The 20,867-nt window shown below is 48.0% G+C and overlaps 1 protein-coding gene across 2 annotated transcripts in view; it reads right to left on the bottom strand.

Moving 5' to 3' along the window:
* Positions 1 to 20,867, bottom strand: part of WWC3 (WWC family member 3) — a 617,369-nt gene that overhangs the window by 321,944 nt on the left and 274,558 nt on the right. For both annotated transcript variants that reach the window (XM_063955530.1, XM_063955532.1), the window contains exon 2: positions 7,513 to 7,622. In XM_063955530.1, coding sequence (XP_063811600.1) covers positions 7,513 to 7,622 — 110 coding nt within the window. The remainder of the gene's footprint in view (positions 1 to 7,512; positions 7,623 to 20,867) is intronic.

Genomic DNA, 20,867 nt, shown 5'->3' with positions numbered 1-20,867 from the left:
GCGATCTCCCAGCGATGCTACTATACGTTCCAAGTCCGTGTGTATTCCTGTTCCTCAAACAGAGAACATAATATATGACATGTCCATTAGCAAATATCCAATGTTTTCACAGATGACTTCTAGGGTCACTATCTTTCAGTGACTGACCTGTACTAAATGCGATGCATTCCCATAAAGGTTTCTTTCACACTTCATATACCAAAATTCTTTTAACACACGGTCTATTGGTACCAGGCTTACCTTTATGATAAGCCCTATATGCGCTGAAAGGTATCTTTTTCCAGTCCCAGTTGATATCTGGACTTCCGCTACCTCCACAGAAATGGCTCCAAATGACAGCAGACGGTGAAAAAAAGTCTATTTTATTCCAAAAAACATTATCCCGCAACAATGCAGGGATAAAAGATAAAAACACACAGTCTGAAATAACCACAAAGCTAAGATGCTCAGTTTTTGTTTTTCCCTTGTAATACACCACAAATGGGAGAATTGTAGCTTGAGCACTGGTCCAATGATAGCCAGGTGACTGAGGCTTCTTCTTGTGAGTACAGTGTTGCTTCTAGTCTGCTTTATCTCTCCCTCCCAGCACCCATTCTCCAAGTTGCTGTTCCTTCCTGCTCCCAGCACACATTCTCCCAGTTTGAAACCTCTCTGTAATTAAACACTCCACTTTTTCAAATGTGACACAAATGGTCTAGGGACAGGTTAGGTTTGGGTGGGCTTAATTTAGTGACCAATGGGCTTTCCTTTCTTCACTAATTAAAGTCCACCCACACCTATCCTGTTCCTGGACCACTTGCAGTGGTCTAGGAAAATGTAAAAAACGGGCCCATTCAACACAAGTGTCTTTCCACATAAAGGGGGTAATTCCAAGTTGATCGCAGCAGGATTTTTGTTAGCAATTGGGCAAAACCATGTGCACTGCAGGGGAGGTAGATATAACATGTGCAGAGAGAGTTAGATTTGGGTGTGGTGAGTTCAATCTACAATCTAATTTGCAGTGTAAAAATAAAGCAGCCAGTATTTACTCTGCACAGAAATAAAATAACCCACTCAAATCTAACTCTCTCTGCACATGTTATATCTGCCTCCCCTGCAGTGCACATGGTTTTGCCCAATTGCTATCAAAAATCCTGCTGCGATCAACTTGGAATTACCCCCAAAGTATCTTGTCTCCACTTAAGTTTGTGCCACTGCACAGAAGTGGGAACAGACGCTGTCTGTAGAATCTCATCTCTAAAACACATCTGAAGAAGAACGTGCATTCCTCTAATGTTGTGAACTGAAAAAAATATTGCTTGTTTATTTTTAAATATGCTTTTCATAAATTACTCAAAAAAAAAAAAAAAGCTCTTATAGCAAATGATCTTTATTACAATCCCAAAATAAAACTTTGGGGATTTATTAACAAAAGTAAGAACAATTTTTTAGATTTTTTTCCTCAAATGTATATTAAAATCAGAATGTTTTTTTTTTTTTTTATGGAAACATACTATTGTATTGTATTTCATATGAAAGCCCACAAAAAAAATAAGATGTTACTCACCGGTAAATCTATTTCTCGTAGTCCGTAGCGGATGCTCGGACTCCGTAAGGACCATGGGGATTAGCGGCTCCACAGGAGACTGGGCACAACTAAAGAAAGCTTTAGGACTACCTGGTGTGCACTGGCTCCTCCCACTAAGACCCTCCTCCAGACCTCAGTTAGGATACTGTGCCCGGAAGAGCTGACACAAATAGGAAGGATTTTGAATCCCGGGTAAGACTCATACCAGCCACACCAATCACACCGTATAACTCGTGATACTATACCCAGTTAACAGTATGAAATATAACTGAGCCTCTCAACAGATGGCTCAACAATAACCCTTTAGTTAGGCAATAACTATAAACAAGTATTGCAGACAATCCGCACTTGGGATGGGCGCCCAGCATCCACTACGGACTACGAGAAATAGATTTACCGGTAAGTAAAATCTTATTTTCTCTGACGTCCTAAGTGGATGCTGGGACTCCGTAAGGACCATGGGGATTATACCAAAGCTCCCAAACGTGCGGGAGAGTGCGGATGACTCTGCAGCACCGAATGAGCAAACTCTAGGTCCTCCTCAGCCAGGGTATCAAACTTGTAGACTGTTGCAAAAATGTTTGAACCCGACCAAGTAACAGCTCGGCAAAGGTGTAAAGCCGAGACCCCTCGGGCAGCCGCCCAAGAAGAGCCCACTTTCCTCGTGGAATGGGCTTTTACAGATTTAGGGTGCGGCAGTCCAGCCGCAGCATGTGCAAGTTGAATCGTGCTACAGATCCAGCGAGCAATAGTCTGCTTAGAAGCAGGAGCACCCAGCTTGTTGGGTGCATACAGGATAAATAGCGAGTCAGTTTTCCTGACTCCAGCCGTCCTGGAAACATATACTTTTCAGGGCCCTGACTACGTCCAGTAACTTGGAATCCTCCAAGTCCCAAGTAACCGCAGGCACCACAATAGGTTGGTTCACATGAAAAACTGATACCACCTTAGGAAGGAATTGGGAACGAGTCCTCAATTCCGCCTTATCCATATAAAATACAGATAAGGGCTTTTGTATGACAAAGCAGCCAATTCTGATACACGCCTGGCCGACGCCACGGCCCACAGCATGACCAATTTCCACGTGAGGTATTGTAGCTCCACGGATTTAACTGGCTCAACCCAATGCGACTTCAGGAAATCCAACACCACGTTGAGATCCCACGGTGCCACTTGAGGCACAAACGGGGGCTGACTATGCAGCACTCCCTTAACAAAAGTCCGAACTTCAGGCAGTGAAGCCAGTTCTATTTTGGAAGAAAATCGATAAGAGCCGAAATCTGGACCTTCATGGAACCCAATTTTAGGCCCATAGTCACCTCTGACTGTAGGAAGTGCAGAAATCGACCTAGCTGAAATTTCTCCTTTGGGGCCTTCCTGGCCTCACAGCACGCAACATATTTCCACCATATGCGGTGATAATGGTTTGCGTTCACTTCTTTCCTAGCTTTAAATAGCGTAGGGATAACTTCCTCCGGAATGCCCTTTTCCTTCAGGATCCGGCGTTCAACCGCCATGCCGTCAAACGCAGCCGTGGTACGTCTTGGAACAGACAGGCCCCCTGCTGCAGCAGGTCCTGTCTGAGCGGCAGAGGCCATGGGTCCTCTGAGATCATTTCTTGGAGTTCTGGTTACCAAGCTCTTCTTGGCCAACCCGGAACAATGAGTATAGTTCTTACTCCTCTCCTTCTTATTATTCTCATTACCCTGGGTAAGAGAGGCAGAGAAGGGAACACATACACCGACTGGTACACCCACGGTGTTACCAGAGCGTCCACAGCTATCACCTGAGGGTCCCTTGACCTGGCGCAATATCTTTGTAGCTTTTTGTTGAGGCGGGACGCCATCATGTCCACCTGTGGCCTTTCCCAATGGTGTACAATCATTTGGAAAACTTCTGGATGAAGTCCCCACTCTCCCGGGTGGAGGTCGTGTCTTCTGAGAAAGTCTGCTTCTCAGTTGTCCACTCCGGGAATGAACACTGCTGACAGTGCTAACACATGATTTTCCGCCCATCTGAGAATCCTTGTGGCTTCTGCCATCGCCATCCTGCTTCTTGTGCCGCTCTGTCGGTTTACATGAGCGACCGCCGTGATGTTGTCTGACTGGATCAGCACCGGCCGGTGTTGAAGCAGGGGTCTAGCCTGACTTAGGGCATTGTAAATGGCCCTTAGTTCCAGAATACTTATGTGTAGGGAAGTCTCCTGACTTTTTCATAGCCTTGGAAGTTTCTTCCCTGTGTGACTGCCCCCCAGCCTCGAAGGCTGGCATCCGTGGTCACCAGGACCCAGTCCTGTATGCCGAATCTGCGGCCCCCTAGAAGATGAGCACTCTGCAGCCACCACAACAGCGACACCCTGGCCCTTGGAGACAGGGTTATCCGCCGATGCATCTGAAGATGCGACCCGGACCACTTGTCCAACAGTTCCCACTGGAAAATCCTTGCATGGGACCTGGCGAATGGAATTTCTTCGTAAGAAGCTACCATCCTTCCCAGGGCTCGCGTGCATTGATGCACCGACACCTATATACGTATTAGGAGGTCTCTGTCTAGAGACGACAACTCCTTGGACTTCTCCTCCGGGAGAAACCCTTTTTATCCTGTTCTGTGTCCAGAACCATACCCAGGAACAGTAGACGCGTCGTAGGAACCAGCAGCGACTTTGGAATATTCAGAATCCAGCCGTGCTGTTGTAGCACTTCCCGAGATAGTGCTACTCCGCCGAACAACTGCTCCCTGGACCTCGCCTTTATAAGGAGATCGTCCAAGTACGGGATAATTATTTCGGCCATTACCTTGGTAAATACCTCGGTGCCGGGGACAGACCAACGGCAACGTCTGGAATTGGTAATGACAATCCTGTACCACAATTTTGAGGTACTCCTGGTGAAGAGGGTAAATAGGGACATGCAGGTAAGCATCCTTGATGTCCAGTGATACCATGAAATTCTCCAGGCTTGCAATAATCGCCCTGAGCGATTCCATTTTGAACTTGAACCTTCGTATATAAGTGTTCAAGGCTTTCAATTTTAGAATGGGTCTCACCGAACCGTCTGGTTTCGGTACCACAACATTTTGGAATAGTAACCCCGGCCTTGTTGAAGGAGGGGTACCTTGATTTCACCTGCTGGAAGTACAGCTTGTGAATTGCCGCCAGTACTACCTTTCTCCGAGGGCAGCAGGCAAGGCTGATGTGAGGTAACGGCGAGGGGTAGTCGCCTCGAACTCCAGCCTGTATCCCTGTGATACTATTTGCAGAACCTAGGGATCCACCTGTGGGCAAGCCCACTGGTCCCTGAAGTTCCCGAGACGCGCCCCTACCGCACCTGTCTCCACCTGTGGAGCCCCAACGTCATGCAGTGGACTCAGAGGAAGCGGGGGAAGATTTTTGATCTTAGGAACTGGCTGCTGGTGCAGCTTTTTCCTTCTTCCCTTGTCTCTGTGCAGAAAGGAAGCGCCTTTGACCCGCTTGCTTTTCTGAAGCCGAAAGGACTGTACCTGAAAATACAGTGCTTTCTTAGGCTGTGAGGAAACCTGAGGTAAAAATTTTTCTTCCCAGCTGTTGCTGTGGATACGAGGTCCCAGAGACCATCCCCAAACAATTCCTCAGCCTTATAAGGCAGAATCTCCATGTGCCTTTTATAGGCAGCATCACCTGTCCACTGCCGGGTTTCTAATACCCTTCTGGCAGAATGGACATTGCATTAATTCTGGATGCCAGCCGGCAAATATCCCTCTGTGCATCCTTTATATCTAAGACGACGTCTTTAATATGCTCTATGTTAGCAAACTATTATCCCTGTCTTAGAGTATTAATATTATCTGACTGGGTATCAGACCACGCTGCAGCAGCACTATTTATGCTGAGGCAATTGCAGGTCTCAGTATATAACCTGAGTGTGTATATACAGACTTCAGGGTGGCCGTATCCTAAGACGGCAGTGCCACCTTTTTTGACAAACGTGTGAGCGCCTTATCCACCCTAAGGGATATCTCCCAACGTGACCTATCCTCTGGCGGGAAAGGGTACGCCATCAGTAACTTTTTAGAAATTACCAGTTTCTTATCGGGGGAACCAACGCTACTTTACACACTTCATTCATTCATCTGATGGGGGAACAAAACACTGGCTGCTTTTTCTCCCCAAAAAATAAAACCCTTTTTATGTGGTACTTGGGTTCATGTCAGAAATGCGTAACACATTTTTCATTGCCGAGATCATGTTACGGATGTTCCTAGTGGATTGTGTATATGTCTCAACCTCGTCGACACTGGAGTCAGACTCCGTGTCGACATCTGTGTCTGCCATCTGAGGTAACGGGCGCTTTTTTGAGCCCCTGATGGCCTTTGAGTCGCCTGGGCAGGCGCGGGCTGAGAAGCCGGCTGTCCCACAGCTGTTTTACGTCATCCAGCCTTCTATGTAAGGGGTTGACATTGTCGGTTAATACCTTCCACCTATCCATCCACTCTGGTGTCGGCCCCACAGGGGGCGACATCCCATTTATCGGCCTCTGCTCCACGTAACCTTCCTCATCCCACATGTCGACACAGCCGTACCGACACACTGCACACACACAGGGAATGCTCTGACTGAGGACAGGACCCCACAAAGTCCTTTGGGGAGACAGAGAGAGAGTATGCCAGCACACACCAGAGCGCTATATAATGCAGGGATTAACACTATAACCGAGTGATTTTTCCCCCAATAGCTGCTTGTATAAACAATATTGCGCCTAAATTTAGTGCCCCCCCTCTCTTTTTAACCCTTTGAGCCTGAAAACTACAGGGGAGAGCCTGGGGAGCTGTCTTCCAGCTGCACTGTGAAGAGAAAATGGCGCCAGTGGGCTGAGAGAGATAGCTCCGCCCCTTTTTCGCAGACTTTTCTCCCGCTTTTTTATGGATTCTGGCAGGGGTATTTATCACATATATAGCCTCTGGGGCTATATATTGTGATGATTTTGCCAGGCAAGGTGTTTATATTGCTGCTCAGGGCGCCCCCCCCCCCCCAGCGCCCTGCACCCATCAGTGACCGGAGTGTGAGGTGTGCATGAGGAGCAATGGCGCACAGCTGCAGTGCTGTGCGCTACCTTGGTGAAGACTGAAGTCTTCTGCCGCCGATTTTCCGGAACACTTCTTGCTTCTGGCTCTGTAAGGGGGCCGGCGGTGCGGCTCCGGGACCGAACATCAATGGCCGGTTCCATGCGGTCGATCCCTCTGGAGCTAATGGTGTCCAGTAGCCTAAGAAGCCCAAGCTACCACCAGTTAGGTAGGTTCGCTTCTTCTCCCCTTAGTCCCTCGCTGCAGTGAGTCTGTTGCCAGCAGATCTCACTGTAAAATAAAAAAACTAAAATATACTTTCTTTCTAGGAGCTCAGGAGAGCCCCTAGTGTGCATCCAGCTCAGCCGGGCACAAGAATCTAACTGAGGTCTGGAGGAGGGTCTTAGTGGGAGGAGCCAGTGCACACCAGGTAGTCCTAAAGCTTTCTTTAGTTGTGCCCAGTCTCCTGCGGAGCCGCTAATCCCCATGGTCCTTACGGAGTCCCAGCATCCACTTAGGACGTCAGAGAAAGGTTTTTAAAATGAGAACTTGGATGGTCCACTTCACACACAATTAGCTCTTCTTACTGCCTGGGAGGAGTCTGACCAATATCCATGGACCAATATCCTAAATAAACAGTGATATCTAGGTTTCTGAATGGAATAAACACATCTATAGTGTGTCCTACCATGAACAACGCAGACAGTGTTCCAGTATACTGGCCAATAGTTAGTTATGAACTATCATTTAAAATGTAAGAAGTTTTTTTTTTCTTTTAGCATAGTTAAATGAAAGTCAGATTAAATAAGAATAAATTCTCATGTCTAATAAAGGCAATGCACTCTGTATAAGAATTATAGAGAAGACTTTGTATGGTTTGGACAAACCTAAACTTTAAGAAAACTTACGATTTATATGGTCCATATAATATACCCCAATTTGTTGATCGTAAACAATTTCCCATCCTAAAGGCAGCTCATTCCCCACACAGTCAGCAAAAGTTAATGGCTTCGTTATTCTAAAAAGACAAAAAACAAATAGAATTGTCAGATACAATGACATGAAAGGTCCCAGACGAAGTTAAATTCAAATTTCAACCTGGATATTTAATGCATGTATGAAATATGTATTTACTGACATAAAGATGAATAGATAGATAATGAGGCATATTTGTAGACAGATATAAATAGATGACAGATTTATAGACCAACAGATAGATAGATAGATAGATAGATAGATAGATAGATAGATAGATAGATAGATAGATAGCTATATATATATATATATATATATATATATATATATATGGCACATTGGTACAAGTAGAATTTAGTAGGTTACGTTGATGATATAATAGTTCCCAACTCGGACTTACTTAAAAGAAAGTTTCTACCTGGATATTTCATACTGTACATTTATAGATAGAAAGGCCATGGGGCACAATGAGTTATAATTTGTACTGGCAGCACTACAATGTGGCATATTGTGAACTATGGGACATAAAATTAATTACTGTAGGGCATTACTATGTAGTATAACATTAACTAGGATACAATTATGGAGATAAAATTATCTAGGGCATTACTATGGGATATAAAATTAACAAATTGTGTAGAGAAAGGTGACTCTCTAGAAGCATTAGGGTAGAGGTCCTATCAGAATGTTGCTATGGGACCCACAAAGTTCTGGCTGTCACAGGATAGATACAAAGATTGACATGAAATTGATAAGTGATATACATGGGTATACAGTATATACGATAGATGGAAAAATAAAAGACATAGACATGGGATACAACGAGATTTATGGTAAGAACTTACCTTTGTTAAATCTCTTTCTGCGAGGTACACTGGGCCCACAAGGATAGACATTGGGGTGAAGAGTAGGATCTTGATCCGAGGCACCAACAGGCTTAAAGCTTTGACTGTTCCCAGAATGCACCACACCACCTCCTCTATAACCCCGCCTCCCAGCACAGGAGCTCAGTTTAGTTAACCAGCCCAATGCAGTAGCAGGAAAAAGGACGACAACAGTTAGTAGCCACATACACCACACTCTCACGACAAGAGAAGTGTCAGCGGCTAATGCCATACCAACCGAAAGAAGCTAAGTGCGTCAGGGTGGGCGCCTTGTGGAGCCCAGTGTACCTCGCAGAAAGAGATTTAACAAAGGTAATTTCTTACCATAAATCTAATTTTCTGCTGCAGGGTACAATAGGCTCCACAAGGATAGACATCGGGGATGTCCTAAAGCAGTTCCTTATGGGAGGGGACGCACTGTAGCGGGCACAAGAACCCGGCGTCCAAAGGAAGCATCCTGGGAAGCGGCAGTATCGAAGGCATAGAACCTTATGAACATGTTCACTGAGGACCACGTAGCCGCCTTGCACAATTGTTCAAGGGTCGCACCACAGCGGGACGCCCAAGAAGGTCCAACAGACCGAGTAGAATGGGCCGTGATGTGAGCAGGAGCCGACAGACCAGCCCTCACATAAGCATGTGCAATCACCATTCTAATCCATCTGGCCAATGTTTGCTTGTGAGCAGGCCAGCCCCGTTTGTGAAATCCAAACAATACAAAGAGAGAATCAGATTTCCTAATAGAAGCAGTTCTCTTCACATAGATACGGAGAGCCCGTACCACATCCAAAGACCTCTCTTTGGGAGACAGATCAGGAGAAACAAGTGCCGGAACCACAATCTCATAGTTATAGTGGAACGAGGAAACCACCTTAGGTAAATATCCGGGATGAGTCCTAAGAACCGCCCCCGGTCACGGTGAAATATCAGATATGGGGAACTACAGGACAAGGCACCCAAATCCGACACTCTTGTAGCTGAAGCAATAGCCAGCAGAAACACCACCTTAAGGGAAAGCCACTTAAGATCAGCTGAACCAAGAGGTTCAAAAGGAGACTCTTGTAGCGCCTCCAAAACCACCGACAAGTCCCAAGGAGCCACAGGCTGGACATAGGGAGGTTGGATACGCAACACACCCTGAGTAAAGGTATGCACATCAGGTAAGGTTGCAATCTTTCTCTGAAACCACACCGACAAGGCAGAAATTTGAACCTTGAGGGAGGCCAGACGCAGGCCTAAGTCCAGGCCTTGCCAAAGAAAAGCCAACAACTTGGCTATACTAAACTTGGAAGCGTCATAATCGTTAGATGCGCACCAAACAAAGTAAGAATGCCAGACCCTATAGTAAATCCGAGCCGAAGCCGGTTTCCGGGCCCGCAACGTAGTTTGAATGACCGCCTCAGAAAACCCCTTAGCCCTTAAGACGGTAGCTTCAAGAGCCACGCCGTCAAAGACAGCCGGGCCAGGTCCTGGTAGACACAGGGGCCCTGAACGAGGAGGTCTGGGCGTTGTGGAAGTAGAATTGGACGCTCTAATGATAGGCCCTGCAGGTCTGAAAACCAGTGCTGTCTGGGCCACGCTGGAGCTATGAGAAAAAGATTTCCTTTTTCTTGCTTGAACTTCCGAATTACCCTGGGCAGGAGTGACACCGGAGGGAACACGTACGGCAGCCGAAACCTCCACGGCACTGCCAACGCATCCACGAATGCTGCCTGAGGATCCCTTGTCCTTGCTCCGAAGACCGGAACCTTGTGGTTGTGTCGAGACGCCATCAGATACACGTCTGGAAGGCCCCACCTTTCCACTAGGAGTTGAAACACTTCTGGATGGAGACCCCAATGTCCGGCGTGTACGTCCTGACGACTGAGAAAGTCCGCTTCCCAATTCAGGACTCCCGGAATGAATATTGCTGATATGGCCGGTAGATGGCGTTCCGCCCAATGTAGAATCCGTGAGACTTCCTTCATTGCCAAACGGCTTCGAGTGCCGCCTTGATGATTTATGTAAGCCACTGTGGTGGCGTTGTCCGACTTCACTTGAACAGGAAGGTTCTGAATTAAATGCTGGGCTAGGTTCAATGCATTGAAGACCGCCCGCAATTCCAGAATGTTGATTGAGAGGAGGGACTCCTCCTTGGTCCACCGAGTCTGAAGGGAGTGTTGCTCCAGTACCGCGCCCCAACCTCTTAGACTGGCATCTGTCGTCAACAGGACCCAGTTGGATATCCAGAAGGGACGGCCTCTGCACAATTGTCGGTCTTGGAGCCACCAGAGCAGTGACAGACGGACCTCCGGAGTCAAAGAGATCATTTGAGACCTGATCCGGTGAGGCAGGCCGTCCCACTTGGCTAGAATCAGCCTCGGGAGGGGGCGAGAGTGGAATTGAGCATACTCCACCATGTCGAATGCTGACACCATGAGGCCCAGCACCTGCATCACCGAATGTATCGAAAACTTGCGGACGAGAAAGGAAGCAACGAACCCTGTCCTGAAGCTTCAGGACTTTCTCCTGACACAAGAACAACCTCTGGTTGTGAGTGTCCAATAGCGCTCCCAGATGCACCATACTCTGAGCAGGGACCACCCGTGGGCTTGTAGAAACCGGACCGTCATATCCAGATGACGTAGGAGAAGGTCTGGGGAATTTGCCAGGATTAACAAGTCATCCAGATACGGCAGTATCCTGACCCCTTGACGGTGGAGTACCACCGTCATCACCGCCATGACCTTGGTGAAGACTCGCGGAGCCGTTGTTAATCCAAAAGGTAATGCCCGAAACTGGTAATGGAGGTTGCCAATCGCAAACCTCAGGTATTGCTGATGTGACGCTGCTATAGGAATATGCAAGTAAGCATCCTGTATATCCAGGGAGACCATGAAGTCCCCAGGTTCCAAGGCCAGAACTATAGAGCGAAGGGTTTCCATACGGAACTTAGAAACCTTCACAAACCTGTTCAATGCCTTGAGGTTGAGAATGGTCCGGGAGGACCCATTCGGTTTTGGGACTAGAAACAGCGGAGAATAGTAACCCCGGCCCCTCTGCGCAAGAGGCACCTGTACTACAACTCCTGTATCTAGGAGGGTCTGTACCACCGAATGTAGAGTGTTTGCCTTTGTCTGGTCCAACGGGACGTCTGTCGGCAAAATCGACGAGGGGGGCGGTTTTTGAAGGCTATGGCGGCAGGCTTATCGGCCTTGGAAGCTGGCTGACGGGCCGCCCAAGCTCTTTTAAGCTTTGGCTTACCAGGTTTAGAAGTACGGGCCTGCTTGTTGTACGCCTGACCTTTTCCTATACCTGAAGGATGAAAGGGGCGAAAGGAAGTACATTTAGCCTTCGACACAGAAGGAGCAGTACTTGGCAGACAGGCAGTTTTGGCAGTAGCCAAGTCAGCCACTATCTTATTTTAGTCCTCCCCAAACAGATTATCTCCTTTGAAAGGGAGTACCTCCAGGGTTCTTTTAGAGTCCAGATCCACAGACCAGGATCTCAGCCACAATATCCGGCGAGCAAGGACTAATGCAGTACAGGCCTTGGCTACTAGGATACCGGCATCAGAAGCCGCCTCTTTAATATAGCAAGAAGCTGTGACAATATATGACAAGCATTGTCTAGCATGGTCAGAAGAGATTTCAGCTTCTAACTCCAAGGCCCATGCTTCAATGGCCTCTGCAGCCCATGTTGCTGCAATAGTGGGCCTTTGTGCAGCACCCGTGAGGGTGTAAATCGCTTTTAGACAACCCTCCACACGTTTATCCGTAGGCTCTTTTAGAGACGTGACGGTAGTGACAGGTAGAGCTGAGGAAACCACCATCCTAGCCACATGTGAGTCTACTGGAGGAGGAGTTTCCCAATTCTTAGACAGCTCTGGTGCGAGGGGATAGCGAGCCAGCATCTTCTTTGGAGGCACAAACTTCTTACCCGGGTTTTCCCAGGGTTCCTGACGTATATCCACTAGGTGGTCAGAGTGAGGTAAAACTTGTTTAACCACCTTCTGACGCTTGAACCTATCTGGTTTCTTAGGAGGGACGGATGGCTCGGGATCATCCGTAATCTGCAGAATCAACTTAATAGCCTCCAAAAGACCAGGAACATCCACATGTGAACTACCCTCCCCATCAGCCGTATCTGAGTCAGAACCTGTGGGGTCAGTGTAAGTGCCTTCTTCATCAGACGAGGTGTCAGTGACAGCAGTGGATTGTGAGGAGACAAGAGCTCGCTTAGAGGACCCCTTGGGCTTAGGCGAGCGATGGTCAGACTTTTTAGTAGTCAGGGACTGGTTCAACTTCCTCAATTGAGCAGATAAATTGTCCGCCCACGGCGGGTAAGCTGCAGGGACCACATACGGCTGTACCAGCATAGGGGGTCCCATAGGGGGTGTTAGTTTATTAACTAGTGTATGTAGAAGCGTGGAAAAAGCGGCCCATGGTGGGTCATTATGTACCCCCATTGCCACAGTCCCACTGGGGGGCAAGGAGCCCCCAGAACCAGAGCCCCCAGCTGCTATATTTTCCTCATAGGGGTCTGTGGCTTCAGCAACACCTGTAGTGTGTTCAGCCCCAGAACCGTTACCCTCAAAAGCAGACATGATATAACTTGCAGTATCAGGTAACACAGTACAATTATCAGCAGCACAATACCTCTTACCCAAACCCCTGCGCAGTGTAGTCAGCACTAGCAGCGATAAAGGAGAGATATGGTGACTAAATCACAGAGAAAAAATAAGATTTTACTCACCGGTAAATCTATTTCTCGTAGTCCGTAGTGGATGCTGGGCACTCCGTAAGGACCATGGGGAATAGATGGGCTCCGCAGGAGACTGGGCACTCTAAAAGAAAGATTAGGTACTATCTGGTGTGCACTGGCTCCTCCCACTATGACCCTCCTCCAGACCTCAGTTAGGATACTGTGCCCGGAAGAGCTGACACAATAAGGAAGGATTTTGAATCCCGGGTAAGACTCATACCAGCCACACCAATCACACCGTATAACTCGTGATACTACACCCAGTTAACAGTATGAAATATAACTGAGCCTCTCAACAGATGGCTCAACAATAACCCTTAGTTAGGCAATAACTACATACAAGTATTGCAGACAATCCGCACTTGGGATGGGCGCCCAGCATCCACTACGGACTACGAGAAATAGATTTACCGGTGAGTAAAATCTTATTTTCTCTGACGTCCTAGTGGATGCTGGGAACTCCGTAAGGACCATGGGGATTATACCAAAGTTCCCAAACGGGCGGGAGAGTGCGGATGACTCTGCAGCACCGAATGAGAGAACTCAAGGTCCTCCTCAGCCAGGGTATCAATTTTGTAGAATTTAGCAAACGTGTTTGCCCCTGACCAAGTTGCAGCTTGGCAAAATTGTAAAGCCGAGACCCCTCGGGCAGCCGCCCAAGATGAGCCCACTTTCCTCGTGAAATGGGCTTTTACTGATTTAGGATGCGGCAATCCAGCCGCAGAATGCTTCAGCTGAATTGTGCTACAAATTCAGCGAGCAATAGTCTGCTTAGAAGCAGGAGCACCTATTTTGTTGGGTGCCTACAGGATAAAAAGCGAGTCAGTTTTCCTGACTCCAGCCGTCCTGGAAATATAAATTTTTAAGGCCCTGACTACGTCCAGTAACTTGGAATTTTCCAAGTCCCTAGTAGCCGCAGGCACTACAATAGGTTGGTTCAAGTGAAAAGCTGATACCACCTTAGGGAGAAACTAGGGACGAGTCCTCAATTCTGCCCTATCCATATGGAAAATCAGATAAGGGCTTTTACATGACAAAGCCGCCAATTCTGACACACGCCTGGCCCAAGCCAAGGCCAATAACATGACCACTTTCCACGTGAGATATTTCAAATCCACAGTTTTAAGTGGCTCAAACCAATGTGATTTTAAGAAACTCAACACCACGTTGAGATCCCAAGGTGCCACAGGAGGCACAAAAGGGGGCTGAATATGTAGCACTCCCTTTACAAATGTCTGAACTCCAGGCAGTGAAGCCAGTTCTTTCTGGAAGAAAATCGACAGAGCCGAAATCTGGACCTTAATGGAACCCAATTTTAGGCCCATAGTCACCCCTGACTGTAGGAAGTGCAGAAAACGACCTAGCTGAAATTCCTCTGTTGGGGCCTTCTTGGCCTCACACCACGCAACATATTTTCGCCAAATATGGTGATAATGGTTTGCGGTTACTTCTTTCCTGGCTTTTATCAGCGTAGGAATGACTTCTTCCGGAATGCCCTTTTCCTTTAGGATCCGGAATTCAACCGCCATGCCGTCAAACGCAGCCACGGTAAGTCTTGGAACAGACAGGGCCCCTGCTGTAGCAGATCCTGTCTGAGCGGTAGAGGCCATGGGTCCTCTGATATCATTTCTTGAAGTTCTGGGTACCAAGCTCTTCTTGGCCCATCCGGAACCACGAGTATCGTTCTTACTCCTCGTTTTCTTATTATTCTCAGTACCTTTGGTATGAGAGGCAGAGGAGGGAATACATAAACCGACTGGTACACCCACGGTGTCACTAGAGCGTCCACAGCTATTGCCTGAGGGTCCCTTGACCTGGCGCAATATCTAGTTTTTTGTTTAGGCGGGACGCCATCATATCCACCTGTGGCCTTTCCCAACGGTTTACCAACAGTTGGAAGACTTCTGGATGAAGTCCGCACTCTCCCGGGTGTAGGTCGTGTCTGCTGAGGAAGTCTGCTTCCCAGTTGTCCACTCCCGGAATGAACACTGCTGACAGTGCTAAGACGTGATATTCCACCCATCGGAGAATCCTTGTGGCTTCTGCCATCGCAATCCTGCTTCTTGTGCCGCCCTGTCGGTTTACATGGGCGACTGCCGTGATGTTGTCTGATTGGATCAGTACCGGCTGGTTTTGAAGCAGAGGCCTTGCCAGACTTAGGGCATTGTAAATGGCCCTCAGTTCCAGAATATTTATGTGTAGGGACGACTCCTGACTTGACCAAAGTCCTTGGAAATTTCTTCCCTGTGTGACTGCCCCCCAGCCTCGAAGGCTGGCATCCGTGGTTACCAGGACCCAGTCCTGTATGCCGAATCTGCGGCCCTCTTGAAGATGAGCACTCTGCAGCCACCACAGTAGAGATACCCTGGTCCTTGGAGACAGGGTTATCAGCCGATGCATCTGAAGATGCGATCCCGACCACTTGTCCAAGAGGTCCCACTGAAAGGTTCTTGCATGGAACCTGCCGAACGGAATTTTGCTTCGTAAGAAGCTACCATTTTTCCCAGGACTCGTGTGCAGTGATGCACCGATACCTGTTTTGGTTTCAGGAGGTCTCTGACTAGAGATGACAGCTCCTTGGCTTTCTCCTGCGGGAGAAACACTTTTTTCTGTTCTGTGTCCAGAACCATCCCCAGGAACAGTAGGCGTGTGGTAGGAACCAGCTGTGACTTTGGAATGTATAGAATCCATCCGTGCTGTTGTAGCACTTCCCGAGATAGTGCTACTCCGACCAACAACTGCTCCTTGGACCTCGCCTTTATAAGGAGATCGTCCAAGTACGGGATAATTAAAACTCCCTTTTTTCGAAGGAGTATCATCATTTCTGCCATTACCTTGGTAAAGACCCTCGGTGCCGTGGACAGTCCAAACGGCAGTGTTTGGAATTGGTAATGGCAATCCTGTACCACAAATCTGAGGTACTCCTGGTGAGGATGGTAAATGGGGACATGTAGGTAAGCATCCTTGATGTCCAGGGATACCATGTAATCCCCCTCCTCCAGGCTTGCAATAACCGCCCTGAGCGATTCCATCTTGAACTTGAATTTTTTTATGTATGTGTTCAAGGATTTCAAATTTAAAATGGGTCTCACCGAACCGTCCGGTTTCGGTACCACAAACAGTGTGGAATAGTAACCCCGTCCTTGTTGAAGTAGGGGCACCTTGACTATCACCTGCTGGGAATACAGCTTGTGAATTGCCTCTAGCACAGCCTCCCTGCCTGAGGGAGTTGTCGGCAAGGCAGATTTGAGGAAACGGCGGGGGGGAGACGCCTCGAATTCCAGCTTGTACCCCTGAGATACTACTTGAAGGATCCAGGGATCCACCTGTGAGCGAGCCCACTGATCGCTGAAATTTTTGAGGCGGCCCCCCACCGTAGCTGGCTACGCCTGTGGAGCCCCCGCGTCATGCGGTGGACTCAGAGGAAGCGGGGGAAGAATTTTGATTCTGGGAACTGGCTGACTGGTGCAGCTTTTTCCCTCTTCCCTCATCTCTGTGCAGAAAGGAAGTGCCTTTGACCCGCTTGCTTTTCTGAAGCCGAAAGGACTGTACCTGATAATACAGTGCTTTCTTAGGCTGTGAGGAAACCTGAGGTAAAAAATTATCTTCCCAGCTGTTGCTGTAGATACGAGGTCCCAGAGACCATCCCCAAACAATTCCTCACCCTTATAAGGCTCTATGTGCCTTTTAAAGTCAGCATCACCTGTCCAGTGTCGGGTCTCTAATACCCTCCTGACAGAATGGACATTGCATTAATTCTGGATGCCAGCCGGCAAAATATCCCTCTGTGCATCCCTCATATATAAGACGACGTCTTATGTTCGCAAAATAGTATCCCTGTTTGACAAGGTTACAGACCACGCTGCAGCAGCACTATCTGCAGGTCTCAGTCTAGTACCTGAGTGTGTAAATACAGACTTCAGGATAGCCTCCTGCTTTTTATCAGCAGGTACCTTCAAAGTGGCCGTATCCTAAGACGGCAGTGCCACCTTTTTTGACAAACGTGTGAGCGCCTTATCCACCCTAGGGGGATATCTCCCAGCGTAACTTATCCTCTGGCGGGAAAGGGTACGCCATCAGTAACTTTTTAGAAATTACTAGTTTCTTATCGGGGGAACCCACGCTTTTTCACACTTCATTCACTCATTTGATGGGGGAACAAAACACTGCCTGCTTTTTCTCCCCAAACATAAAACCCTTTTTTAGTGGTACTTGGGTTAATATCAGAAATGTGTAACACATTTTTTATTGCCGGGATCATGTAACGGATGTTCCTAGTGGATTGTGTATATGTCTCAACCTCGTCAACACTGGAGTCAGACTCCGTGTCGACATCTGTGTCTGCCATCTGAGGGAGCGGGCGTTTTTGAGCCCATGATGGCCTTTGAGATGCCTGGGCAGGCGCGGGCTGAGAAGCCGGCTGTCCCATAGCTGTTACGTCATCCAGCCTTTTATGTAAGGAGTTGACACTGTCGGTTTATACCTTCCACCTATCCATCCACTCTGGTGTCGGCCCCACAGGGGGCGACATCACATTTATCGGCATCTGCTCTGCCATCACATAAGCCTCCTCATCAAACGTGTCGACACAGCCGTACCGACACACCGCACACACACACAGGGAATGCTCTGACTGAGGACAGGACCCCACACAGCCCTTTGAGGAGACAGAGAGAGAGTATGCCAGCACACACCAGAGCGCTATATAATTTTGGGATTAACACTATATTGAGTGAATTTTTCCCAATAGCTGCTTGTATATACAATATTGCGCCTAAATTTTGTGCCCCCCCCTCTCTTTTAAACCCTTTGAGCCTGAAAACTACAGGGGAGAGCCTGGGGAGCTGTCTTCCAGCTGCACTGTGAAGAGAAAATGGCGCCAGTGTGCTGAGGGAGAAGCCCCGCCCCTTTTCAACTGACTTTCTCCCGCTTTTTCTGGAATACTGGCAGGGGTAATTTTACATCTACATAGCCTCTAGGACTATATATGATGTAGATTTGCCAGCCAAGGTGTCATATATTGCCCTCAGGGCGCCCCCCCCCAGCGCCCTGCACCCTCAGTGACCGGAGTGTGAAGTGTGCATGAGGAGCAATGGCGCACAGCTGCAGTGCTGTGCGCTACCTTGGTGAAGACTGATGTCTTCTGCCGCCGATTTTCCGGACCTCTTCTTGCTTCTGGCTCTGTAAGGGGGACGGAGGCGCGGCTCCGGGAACGAACACCAAGGCCAGTTCCATGCGGTCGATCCCTCTGGAGCTAATGGTGTCCAGTAGCCTAAGAAGCCCAAGCTAGCTGCAAGCAGGTAGGTTCACTTCTTCTCCCCTTAGTCCCTCGATGCAGTGAGCCTGTTGCCAGCAGGTCTCACTGTAAAATAAAAAAACTAAAATAAACTTTCTTTCTAGGAGCTCAGGAGAGCCCCTAGTGTGCATCCAGCTCGGCCGGGCACAGAAATCTAACTGAGGTCTGGAGGAGGGTCATAGTGGGAGGAGCCAGTGCACACCAGATAGTACCTAATCTTTCTTTTAGAGTGCCCAGTCTCCTGCGGAGCCCGTCTATTCCCCATGGTCCTTACAGAGTGCCCAGCATCCACTAGGACGTCAGAGAAATACGTATTAAAGTATATCTTTGTGAAAATCCTTTATCAATATAAAACCTGACGCACCACGCCCCCTCGGGTTATAGAATATAGGGATAGCAAGTTAAGTGAAAGACACGAAATGGACACCACTCAGCAAGCTAATGCACACACAGATAATCACAGTTTGTACAGTGCAGAGGTTATTACTAACAATAATACTGCACTGGACTAGCTTATAAATATCTAGCTGTGTAGTCAATAGATATAACACTGCACAGTAAGAACTGGATGTATATCACAGGGTAATTGTACTAGAAAACCCTGACTAAATGTACTCTTTCTTAACTAGCACTGTCTAAAAAGGCAGGTAGAATACTTAAGTGTCATGTAAAGTCACAGCACTGACAACCAGGCGGCTTTACACAGGAGGATTTGTCCAAGCAGTCCCAGGAACAGTGAAGCTGAGAGATAATGGTGCCCAGACACTGACAGGGAGTGAGGGAGAGACAGATATGCAGCTCCAGGGCGGGAACATTTGCGGGAAATGGCGCCCTGGGGCTGGGGGAGGGGCTTCAGGTCTAAGCCTTATCCCCCTGCTGGCAAAACCACTGGGTACTGTGGGCTACTGAAAATGAAATGGTTTAGAGAGAAAACCTGACCTGCACCCATGCCCTGGTGATCTAGTGGGATCGCCTGTACTGCCACAGTGTCCACCGCCAGCGCGCGCGGCCCGCCTCCCACTGACCACGCCGGATCGCGATAAAGACCGGGTCCCGCAAGCGGGACCCACTTACCACCTCCCAAAGCGCGGCCACGAGATCCCGGAGAGCCCCCGTCGTGTGTGCTTGACTGTGAAGAAAACCAGAGCCTCCTGCTGTAGTTACCTGGCAACCAGGGCTCGGGAGTGTACAGCGCTGCTGGGAAGAGCTGGAGCTGCAGCAGTGAATGTCTTCTGACATTTACCACCGCTGCTGCCCTTGTAGTCTTCACTTTTTTCTTCAAAAAAAGCTCTTCTCACGGCTGCCTGGAGCAGCCCCTCTGTTATGTGCCTGCTTACTGCAGCACCAACTACAAAACTGTGCTCCTGTGCAGGGAGGTGGGGTTATAGAAGAGACGGCGCTGTGCATTCTGGGAACAGTCAAAGCTTTGAGCCTGTTGGTGCCTCGGATCAAGATCCTACTCTGCACCCCAATGTCTATCCTTGTGGAGCCCAGTGTACCCCGCAGCAGAAATATGCACTGTATAACACAACTGAGATTTACAGTACTGTATATAAAATAGTAGATGCCTAAGAAACATACAGCATGAGACAAAATAAGAAGAATAAGCAGCACTCAGAGATAGGAAGTCAGCAACAACACATTGATACCAACATTCAATACAACTTTCATCAGACAAATAGAGATTTTTCATTTAGTAGAAAAATATCTTGGCTCTAAGAGTTCAAAACAACCAATAATTTATACAAAATAATTAGCAAACAGCAAAAAAAGGTTTCTGATATGATAGTGATAAACCTAATTGCTCATTTTAGACCTGTTTGTGGGCCTAATTCAGACCTGATCGTAGCAGACAATTTGTTAGCAGATGGGCAAAACCACGTGCACTGCACGGGAGTGGGGCAGGGGGGGGGGGGGGGGGGGGGCAGATATAACATGTGCATACAGAGTTAGATTGCGGTCGGGTGTGTTTAAACTGAAATCTAAATTGCAGTGTAAAAATAAAGCAGGAGGTATTTACCCTGCACAGAAACGATATAACCCACCCAAATCTAACTCTCTCTGCACATGTTATATCTGCCCCGCCCCCACCCCGCAGTGCACATGGTTTCGCCCATCTGCAAACAAATTTGCTGCTACGACCAGATCTGAATTAGGCCCTGTGTTCCGTCCTAACAAACTGTGACCACATCTCACTTCCTCAAAAAATATCTATTTTTAGATCCTCATTTTTATTATCAGACATTAAAGAAGTGGAGTTATCATTCAGACATAGCCACAAAAATAGATCTGGCATAAATTGTTTAGCCTCATTAGCTATTTCTGGAAGTACAAAACATTTTTGCAGTTTGGCAAAACAAGCTAA

The sequence above is a fragment of the Pseudophryne corroboree genome, chromosome 2 (genome assembly GCF_028390025.1).
Source record: "Pseudophryne corroboree isolate aPseCor3 chromosome 2, aPseCor3.hap2, whole genome shotgun sequence".
Taxonomy (NCBI): Eukaryota; Metazoa; Chordata; class Amphibia; order Anura; family Myobatrachidae; genus Pseudophryne; species Pseudophryne corroboree.
The sequence above is the reverse complement of the archived record's forward strand: the minus strand, read 5'-3'. Positions and strand labels throughout refer to the sequence as shown.